This window comes from Onychomys torridus, chromosome 2 (genome assembly GCF_903995425.1).
Source record: "Onychomys torridus chromosome 2, mOncTor1.1, whole genome shotgun sequence".
Taxonomy (NCBI): domain Eukaryota; kingdom Metazoa; phylum Chordata; class Mammalia; order Rodentia; family Cricetidae; genus Onychomys; species Onychomys torridus.
The window spans coordinates 100,318,501-100,329,430 of NC_050444.1; the positions used below are offsets into that span (position 1 = coordinate 100,318,501).

The 10,930-nt window shown below is 44.7% G+C and overlaps 1 protein-coding gene across 2 annotated transcripts in view; it reads right to left on the reverse strand.

The window, feature by feature from the left end:
- Positions 1–10,930, reverse strand: part of Frem1 (FRAS1 related extracellular matrix 1) — a 148,398-nt gene that overhangs the window by 44,207 nt on the left and 93,261 nt on the right. Inside the window, exon 25 of one of the 2 annotated variants that reach the window (XM_036179029.1) lies at positions 6,834–7,098. In XM_036179029.1, coding sequence (XP_036034922.1) covers positions 6,834–7,098 — 265 coding nt within the window. Of the gene's footprint in view, positions 1–6,833; positions 7,099–10,930 lie in introns of those variants that run through there. The other variant, XM_036179030.1, reaches the window with a different exon arrangement.

A 10,930-nucleotide genomic window follows, 5' to 3' on the forward strand; every position in this document is an offset into this window, starting at 1 on the left:
CCCATTCTGTGACAGTGAAGCCTGAGCCATAGGGTGAGGGGATGATACCAATGTCCTGTTTGGAACTGAGCATTCCACAGTCTTTTTGCCCACACATTGACCAGTTGTGGGTCTGTATTAATCACCGTCTATTGGGGGCAGTGGGGGGAGCTCTCTGATGAGGACTGAAAGATACAGTAGTTGTCCATTCCGCCATTTCTCAAGTTAAATGGCTCTCTCTTCCCTAACAGATTGCATATAAAATGTGCTTTCTGAGGGAGTCTAAATCAGCTGTCAATAATAAGATGAGAACTTAGGAGATGGTTTATGACTATGTCCATTTAGCAGAATAATTGTGGTAGGTTTTCCCCTAGGGACTATGACCTAGCCAGCCATGATTTCAGCTCCATTAATTGTACTGAGCATGAGTTTTATCTTGTGGAGCGGGACTTAAATCCAACCAGCAAACAACAGATTACTCCCTTAACATTTGCACCACTGTTGTACCTGTGGACGTGTCCTGCCAGGCTAGATGTTATTGTAGCTCCCAGGGGCAGGGAAAGCTAAAGACTCTGAGTGTTCTAATTAGCTAGTCACAAAGACTGCCTACAAGGAAAATACAATGTGACACATAGAATAAGCAATCTATGTCCCCAAAGTTAAAATAACTAAATGAAATGAAATAAACATTTCATGCTCCTACTATCTAAGTTTATAAAGAGTGCCGTTTTCCTTGGACAATCAGTGTGCATGGTTTGAAGAAAGACACTGAGTTACTCTGAGAATTATACATCAAAGAAATCAGCAATCATATTTTTTTGGTAAATATAAACCTTTGGTTCATAAGTGCTATACAAATTAGACATTTTCCTTGGTTGAACATGAAGTATTATCGAATAGTTTAGTGAAAAAACAAGTATACTTAGAAAAACATCTGTGCATTCTTTGGACTTTTGCTGACAGCTTTAGAGGTCAAGGGAGATGCACTCTGAGGTGTAAGCTCTGCCTCTCTGGCAAGGGGTCTCACAGGACCAACTTCATTCTCTTCTTCCCTGTCAGGGCAGCCCATGCTCCCCTCTTCCCGGTCTATCCGACGGCCCAAAGTGACAGGAGAAAGAAGCAAGGCCCTCTGGGCCCCAAGGCCTCTTTTCCTGCTTTACTCCTCTGAAATATACTTCACACATTTCATTCTGCCCACCCCTTTCTGAAATGAAATGACTCTCTGTTCCCTACCACATCCCAGCATCAAATGTGCTTTCTGGAGAGTCTGAATTAGTCACCAATAACTTAGCACCAATATAGCCCAAAAGGCATACAGTTTTATAATTTTCTTAAATTTTATTTCACATACATATGTATGTGTGTCCCTGTGAGTATGCACACTTATGTATGTGGGTGCACACATGTGTGTGGAGGACAGAGGTTGGCATTAGACATCTTCTTCAGTCATGCTCTACCCCCTTCTTCTTCTTCTTCTTTTTTTTTTAAGATAAGGTCTTTTATTGAACCCAGAGCTCATGAATTTGGCAACACTGGGCAGACAGTGAGCTCCAGGGATCAGCTTGTCTCTACCTCCTCAGCTCTGGGATTACAGATATGCACCATCATACTGGGCTTTTACTGGGGTCCTTATGCCTGCATAGTAAGCATTCTTACCAACTGAGCCATATCCTCAGCCTCGAGATGTGCATTCTTAAAATGGGCATTATTTGTAGAGTTAAAGAGTCTATGCCCATTAAAGGCTATTAAATGTAAGCTAAAGAGGAAGAAGACAGCAAAAAGAAAAGATGAAGCAAATTGGGGGACAACACGACTCAGTGTGAGCCACAGTGAGTAACTAGCTCCTGCAAGGTGACCATTTTTAATATTTGACTGGAGACTCAGTTCTGAAAAACGTCCTTTGAAGACAGGTTTTCCAAGTTCAGTGTCAAGGCCAAAGATGACCTCTGTGAGGGCACTGGGACTGACTCCTGAGCCATGCTCTCCTTCTCACACACCTCCCCTCCTGATGCTGGGGAATCTGACCCCCTGGGGAAGAGGCAATGTGCCATCTGACAGATGGGAACAAGGGTGAGCAGGCCAGGGACCATGAAAGAGTAAGAAATACATTTACTGAGGCCAGTGCTCCCAGCTGGGACACCAAAGCAGCTGTCTGCATTGACCTAAAGCTAATAAGTCAGGGGTGAAAAAAGATGCAATTTCTAAACATGACTGAATCAATACATCATTCCACTTTTGTGAGTAATGATGGAAGCTGCTCACTGGCAAAGAAGCGTCACTGGGGTTTAGAGAAAGAGGAAGAGGTTCTGCTTGGACTCCCATCAAAGTAAAACCAGCACAGCAGGAAACAAGGTCAACACAGCCTCCGCCTGCAAAAGGCAAATGCAGAGGCTCACCCAGGCCTCCCTTCAAAACCCTGCAAACACATTCTGGATGTCAGGAGTGTCCATTCTGAGGTGAGGAGGCTGCGTATGGCGGTATTATAGCTCCTTCTGCAGGTCCATTTTGTTTGATTTCCCTTGTTACCCACCTCCCAGGGAAAAGATGCCACCAGGATGACCAGCATCCTCATGAAATTTGGGGAATGACTTCAGATTTGGGGGGGGGGGGCAGTGTCTGCCTGGTCTGATTTTACCATTACCACAGTGCTGTCGAGCTTTCTGCATTTCCTGGCAATAGAGTTGGCTGAAGAATCTGCCATCTGTCATGGCATTTAAAAGATAAAAATGGAATCATAAATAGCGCCAGCTCCTCAGGAAAAAAAAAAAAAAGAGTCCAGCCGGCATGTCAAAATGGAGGACATTAACATGTTCTTTCAGGACCCAGCCGCCAGCAGCTGAAGTCAGCTTGCTAATCGCTCCATGTCATCTGTCCTAGCGTGGGCTGCCAAATCTCTCTTCCAGGCCAGCAGCACCAAACAATGCAGGGGAAATTTATGATTCACAAAATATTTTTGCAGAAGGTAAAATCCAACCATTAAACCCCATTTAATTAATGCTGCCACATCTTACATTAAAAAAGAGAAAGGGGGAAAATTCTCTACCATAGAATTCATCTCTTTTACCCAGCCAAATTCCTTGCCAAATTTAACGGCAAGCAACATAAATTTAGGTGATTAGATTGGTTGCATATATTTAATTTTTAAAAAGCACCATGATCACACTTTCATTAAAACAGGCGCTCGGCTTTGGTTTCAAGCCACCTCACAAACAACACAGCAGCCCGTGATTGGGTGAGCGAAATGACAAGATTAAAATGTGGATCTTGGGCAGATGCGAGGCTCTTCCATTATAAATATGTAAAACTGCTGGCCCCAGATCAGAATGACACATTGAGGGCTCCCTTTGCACAAACAGAGCCTCCACAAATTTTTGATACAAGAAAGGTATAGCACAAAGAATACTTCATTTGAAAGAAGCTCTCAACCCCCAAGTGGGTTCTGATGCACAATTGTTACATCAACTGGGTGACGTCCTTTGCCTCTTTGGAATGTTAGGATTCTGTGCACAACCTGGTAACAAGTGCATCATTCTCAAGATGGTGGTTGGAGGCCTAGAGGAAAGACATACAGAAAACGTCTGGTGCCCTGCCCCAGGGGATGTGAGTGTTCAGACAAGAGGAGTATGCCCACAGGTAAATGAAGGCCCTGGAATACAGGAATGCTTTCCGCCCTATGTGTCGGTGGCCCTGTGTTTCAATCCTGAGACACTCAAAGGCCATCTTGGTGAAGACCACATGCCTGTCCAACCTTCACTCTTGGAATTTGCTGTTTTGATCTACTTTTTATTTATTTATTTTTGCTTAACCTATTTTTTCTATTTAAGTAAATGTATTTAGAAAGAAAACATTTAACTCTAAAGCCAGAAATATTTACATAATAAAAATCTCCTTTCCATAAGTGCTACTACATATATATTTACAAGAAAACAATTTCTTAAATCCTGGGTAGGTGTTCCTCAAGGGCATAGAGACCGGGGCTAATATTCTTTGTTAAAGAAAGGAAACTAAATATGAAGAGCTCTTAGGGCATACCTACATGAACCCAGGACCTCCCTGGGAACCACTCTGAAGAGTGGATGAGCCAGTGGGGCCAGCCTCTCACTCTCCAGTCCTGTGTTTCCATGACACTTCTTCCTCCACCAGCCAAGAGCGTTTCAGACCTTTGTACCACTGAAGACCCAGTCACTGGCTCTAGGAAATCAGGCCACACATTCCTGCCCAAGAAAACCTTCAAAGAAACCCAGGGTGCAAAACCAAGTAGAAAACAGAATGTCAAGAAACAAAACAAAGTGAAGTCCAATTAGCTCCTTGAGGTGAGGACCCCAGAGCCCTGTGGAACCAGCCCCTAGTTCTCTTTGTCTCCAGGAGGACCTGGCAGGGCTTCTGGAAATTCTCACGGAGATTCAGAACACACTCAGAGCAATGGACGGCCAGCTCAGGGATGCTGGTCCTGAGGTATCAGATTCTTAAAGAGCCTCTTCAAGATAGATTCCAGCTGGGACTGGAGTTCCCCAAACTGGCCCAAGGCCCAAGACTTTGAATTTTGCTCCCAGGGAGCTGTGTCATCACACAAGAAAGCAGACACTCCTAGGAGAGCCAGCTTTAAAAGTCCAGCTAAGGTGACTTTGCCCGGTAGGAGTCAGGCATCGCATCGGCTCACTGGTCCTCAAGTGATGGACTTGGGTTTGGGTTTTCCTGTCTGAGCACCTCACCTTCACTTCCCTACATCTGTGGACATTCACTCACTGATTCCTCCGGCAGCCGTTAATGTCCAAAGCTGACAGTCCTGTGGCATTGACTGAAGAAGCTGGAATGGGGAAAAGCAAGAGTCCCCAGAAATGCATAGAAAATCAAAGGCCCTGGTTCCGATAGGCATGCATTAGACCAAGGAGTACCCACTTCTCTTAGCCAACAGAGGCCTGAGCAAGCACCACTCCTGTCTGAACCCCTCTATTCCCCCATGATCATTCTCGCCACTGCAAAGACAAAAACTGAGATGGTGGCCATGGAAAGAATAGGGTAACAATGGCAGCACCAGTTTAACACCAATGACAGAGAGTGCTAACCTAGTTCGTCCTATGTGCCCGATGTTGTGTGCACCTCACATGCCTAATTCATCTGAACCTCCTGATGGTCCGGCTTGGCAAGCACAGGGAGCACTATCCAGGCCCAGGGATGGAGCAACAATACAAGTCACTGTGTAACTTGATGAAGTCCATGCAGCTGTGAGTCACACAGGCACTAAACGACCCTGAGCCCCTATTTCCACAAGGCAACCTACCACTTAAACATAAGCACCAGCTAGAAGAAGAAGTCTCCCTTCTGACGGTTTCATTAACACCCAACGTTGCTCAAGCATAGACTCAGGGAAGATATTGCTCAATTAAATGATTATCTTCCTGGTTGAGGACCTCTATAAAGAGACACGGGGCGGGAGAGATGGATCCACAAGTAAAGGGCTTGATTCGAAAGCATGAGGACTTACATTTGAGCCCTAGGACCCACATAAAAGAAGCTGGGTGTACTGGTGGGTGCTGGTTATCCAGTGCTGGAGGCAGAGACAGAGAGGGGCTCACTGGCCAGCCAGCCTGGCCTGCTGGGTAAGATCAAGGCTGATAAGAGACCTTGTCTCAAAAACAAGATGGTCGGCATTTGAAGAATGACACCCCGCAGAGAGAGTGTGGAAAAAGGGAATATTAGTTCATAGCTGTTGGTATTTTTGTTGTTTCACACTGGCCTTAATCTAGGCCATCCCTCAGAAATCACTTTTAAAGCCCAAATGACAAGCAGCAGCATCCTCACCGATGTTTAGACTGCTCCCCGCAGTGGGAATCAGACAGGTAAAGTATGACAGAGAAGAGAGGTATTTAAATATGAGTGCCGGTCTAGGCCACGGGAGTTTATAATCCACTGGATAATACAGGAGTATGCTGTGCTCATGTTTTTTTATAGTGCACTCTGGAAGGTTAAATGGACATGGGGATCAGAAGTCCTATTTATAAGGCAGACAAGTTGATGCTCTCTGACTGGTAAAAGCAAGGGATGAGTGGTATACCCACTAGCTAACCCAAGACTGCTCGGTCCTTATACCTGGGCTGGGCTTCCAATTTTATCAAGGACCACAAGTCCAGCCAGCTTTGCTGTCACTAGACAGAGCCCTTAGAATTTCTACTGCTTTGTGGGACTAGAAACACATCTCCACATTCTAAATGATTTGTAGTAGAGTTGTGTCTCTGCCTTTGCACCCTAGATCATTATTCATCCCAATGATTTATTTGATGCTGAATCCTTGAGCAGGTGCACAGTCCCCAATTATAACACGGTTTCTATGGGGAAATATGATCCACTTTGTGACAACATGATTTATGATATAGTTACAGGAACATGTTGTGTCAAAAGGCGGTATCTGCTCATGCCAAATTTATTATGCTAATATGCGCCTTTTCCTCAGATAGAAAAATGCACTCAGAAGGGGGAAATTACATTTCTGTGTCTCTCTGGCATGGGGGTCTTCTCAGTTCTTTGTGTTCCTTTCAGAGAAGAGCTTGCACACAGATCTGCAGATCACACTCAGCTTTTAACCACGGCCCTGGTTATTTGCACCTATCATTTTTAATGGCGTGTGTTTACCTTTCCCACAGTCAGGAAACTGAAGAAAATACAGCTGTAGGAGAGCTGGAAAAGGACTTAATGTCTCTTCCTTAAAGGGCCACACAGTTCCAGGTATCCTTAAGCGATGTAAGATGTTAGAGAAACATACAGTCAAATGCCTAGTGCTAATTTACTGACAGCTCTTCTTCTCTCTTCCTAAGCATTCACTGAAGGATGGGTTCAGAAAAATGCCATGGGCTCACCTGAAGCTGTCACTGGGGATGGCTGCCCTGCTCTTGTGTACATAGCAGACTGTCTGTCCTGCTATGTCCATTTGGCTAAAGCTGGTAATGGGGACTCCGGGATAGTGGACGTACTCCACCTGGCCATACTGTGGTGGGGAAGTGATGAGGTAGAGTAGTTCCTCGGGCTTGTCGGCTCCATCCACAGCCAGGAGAGTGGCCGTCGTCAAGAAACCTCTGTCACCTTTGGCTACCACCAGTGGTCTTGCATAAATGACAATATTACCTGTGTGGCAAGGAGACTCTGGTTAGGATTCGTGTTTAAAAATACTCGATGCCCCCATTGCTGAAGATACCACACACTTCAGACTCAGGAGGAACTGAGGAGGATCTGATCTGGATCCAGCTCCTCCAGCCTCCTTCCTGAGGACTGGCTCCCCAAATGTTAAAGGGACTATGCTAGCTGCTGGGGAGAAAAGTAATCACTGGTGTTACTCAGCGATAAAATCTCCCATTTCTCATCAAAGATGCTTCTTTTTGCTGGAGATGCAACCATTACAGAAATCTACAACTGGTCAAAATGCAGAGAATAACTGCCTTTGGGGCACCCCACCCCAACCCCAATGTATTTATACCACAATGCAAGGCTCAGGGGACGTAATGGAAGAGGGGCCAGAAACACTGTCAGTTGGAGGAGCAGAATATCTGCTGAGACAGTGTCTCCTATATACGAGAGGGAAGCTGTACCCGTGAAATCTTAGCACTATGGTTATCTAAACAAGACCTGCAAAACGACAACACCAGCTAACATGCCAATGTGTGTGGAGGAAATACCACAAGGCTCAACCCTTGTCTGGAGAACTACAGACAATTAATGGCTGTTGGAAGTGGGAGAACTAGTCTGCTCCAGGAATGAGCCCCTGATAAGCTTATCCAGTCCCAAGTGGTCAGACCTAAACACACATATACATGAGCACCATTAAATGAACTCAGCAGGTTGTGTGTGGATGTGTGAAACAATAGCAATTACAGAAGAGGCCAATCATGTAAGAAAGAGCAGGAGGTGCATGGCAGAAATGGAAGGAGCTGGAGAGGGATGGTAAGGGTGGATATGCCGCAAATAGAGTGCTTATGTACTACGTTCTCAAAACTTCTTTTAAAATGTGATTCCTGTGATGATTAATCCTCATTGTTAACTTGTTTGGACTTAAGATCATCATGGAAACACAACTCTGGGTACACCTGTTAAAGTGTTTCTAGAAACTTTAACCGCTAAGAACTCACCTCTAACATATGCAGTATCATTAATGGGGTGAGGCCGGAATAAATAAAAAGAGAAATCAAGCCAATTGCCAACTTTCATTTTTCTATTTCCTGACTGTGGATGCAAAATGGGTAGCTAGCTGCCTCCAGTTCCTGGCACCAGGCCTTCCCCACCATAACACACTGTCCCTTTTGCACTATGAGCCAAGATAAGCCCCCTTTCCCCCTGGTTGCTTCTTAGTATTTGACTGCAGCAAAGGGGACTGTAACTAATATGATGTCCAAAGCAAATATAAAACACAAAGGTCAAACTGCACTCAAGTCAAAGCTAACCTGCTTTGGGAAGGCCTTTCTAACTAATAAGAAAAGAACAGGTCAGAAGGACTGAGCCAACATGTCGCAGAAGAAGCAAAGGGCACATTTTATAATACACCTATTTTATAATGTTTAAGAAAATACATTGGTGAGTGTATGAATGAGAGAGACAGAAGTGATTAGCACATACTGACGATGTTTCACAAACCAGGGGCTATCAATCATTTCATTCACCAGAGATCCATTAAAAATGATCGTATCTAAAATACAAAGCTTTGGGTTGGAGATGTGGCTTGCCTGGCATGCACAAGGACCAAGGCTCTATTCTTAACACCACTAAGTAAGTAAACAATAAAGATGAGCAGGACTGCTTCCTGTCAGGCACAGTAATGGGTCTCTTCTGTGCTCTAGGCTATACTGAGGGGAGGAGCTTTCTGGAAACCCACAGACTACAGGTGAGAAATCGGGGTGTGGAGGTGCTTCTTACTGCTAGAGGCTATGTGTTGATAAAAGACAGAGCCAGAAGTGGCTCTATGTCACCAGCTAGAAGCACAACTGCACCATGCCAGTCCCTTCTCAATAATCAGCACTGAATGGGTGACTATGCAACAGGAAAGATAAAATGTGTGAAACAGATTAAAAAATGCAAAAGCCTCTGGGTGTCATGGCACATGCCTTTAATCTCAGCACTACGGAAGCAGAAGAGGCAGGCAGATCTCTGAGTTTGAGGCCAGTCTGGTCTACAGAGTGAATTACAGGATGAATAGGACTACACTGTGAAACCCTGTCTCAAAAAACCAATAAAACAAAAACACAAAACCCAGTTAACTATCTCTCTGCCACCTGCTTGTGAATGAGATGTAAGCACTCAGCTACTTGTCTAGAGCATGCTTACCTGCCTGCTGCCAGGCTCCCCACTATGATGGTTATGAACTAACTGTGGTTATATTTTATTTGTGCTCTAATAAATAAAGCTTTTCTGGAGATCAGAGGAAAAAGCCAGCTACTATATTAAGCATAGAAGTCAGCCAATGGTAGCACATGCCTTTAATCCTAGCATCTGGAGGCAGAGAGCCATCCAGATCTCTTTGAGTTCAAGGCCACACTGGGAACAGAGCCAGGCATGGTGGCACATGTCTTTAATCCCAGCACTAACCATAGAGGTCTGGAGGTCTTGTACAGACAGACAGGAAGTGATGTAGCTAGGCGGAGAGAAGATGTGAGATGGCAGAGCAGAGAAGGCATATGGGTCATGAGTATACAGGAAGTAACACTCTTGGCTGAGGAGTTCCTACTGGTAAGAACATGGCTGGCTTCTTTCTGCTTCTGTGATCTTTCAGTTTTCACCCCAATATCTGGCTCCAGGGTTTTTATTAATAAGACTGTTCAGCAACTGTCTTACAACTAACCCTCTGAATCTGAATGGCCCGCTGTTGCCTTGGTCACCGTATCTCTTCATAGCAATTGAAAAGTAACTGACACCAAGCTCTTGTGAGAACAAAACACCAAGAAGTATATTTATTTTTATGTTTATTTATTCAGTGTGTGTGTGTGTGTGTGTGTGTGTGTGTGTGTGTGTGTGTCCCCATGTCCGTGTCCGTGTCCGTCCCTGCAGAGCCCAGGGGAGGGCATTAGATCCTCTGGAATTTGAGTTACAGATCACTATGAGCCAATTGTGTAGGTAATGGAAACCAAACCCAGGTCCTCTGCAAAAGCAGCCAGTGCTCTTAACCATTGAGCCATCTGTCCAACCAAAATCTGGAGGTATCTGTGGTTGTCATTAACTGAAGATCCCTCTATGGCAGAGGCCAGCTATGCCATTAAATATACCACAGTTCACAAGGAAATTCCCAACAAACACATTATTAAAAATGTCAGGAAAATGGCAAGATTATGGAATTCTGTTTCAGATGATAAAAGCAGTATCTTGGGCATACAGAGCTTTTATCTCCAACCAAAAAGCAAGAATCGGCTGGAGAGATGGCTCAGCCATTAAAGGTTAGGCTCACAACCAAAAATAAAAAAAGCAAGAATCAAAGGCCATTCTAAATTCAAATGAAAATCTAAGTTGCAGATGCTCTGAGGTAATGGTGATAAACACACCAATGGCAGTAAGAGAAACAAATGTTTGCAGGAAAGTCAAATGTCACAGAGCACTTTCCCCAGGGGCATAGACACCTCTAGGAGCAGGAAGAGCATCCAGCTCTTCAGCACTGGGAAGGCAGAGTATGAGTAGAGTTAAACTACAGACCTCTGCATCCTAAACATCGCCTAAAGGCATCCTCTCTGCCACTGTGGAAATCAGAACACACCATATCACAAGTGGAAGGGTAAGGGTTTTTATAAGAGACCCGAGACAGAAGAACTAAGCATACATTCTGTATAAAGGAGAGGGTATGAGCAGCTACTCAATATGGCTCTACTTAAGATAAGTTACTCTTGGACTGGAGAGATGGCTGAACAGTTAAGAGCACTGGCTCTTCTTTGCAGAGGACCTGGGTTCAGTCCCCAGTACCCACATAGCAGTTCACAACCATTTG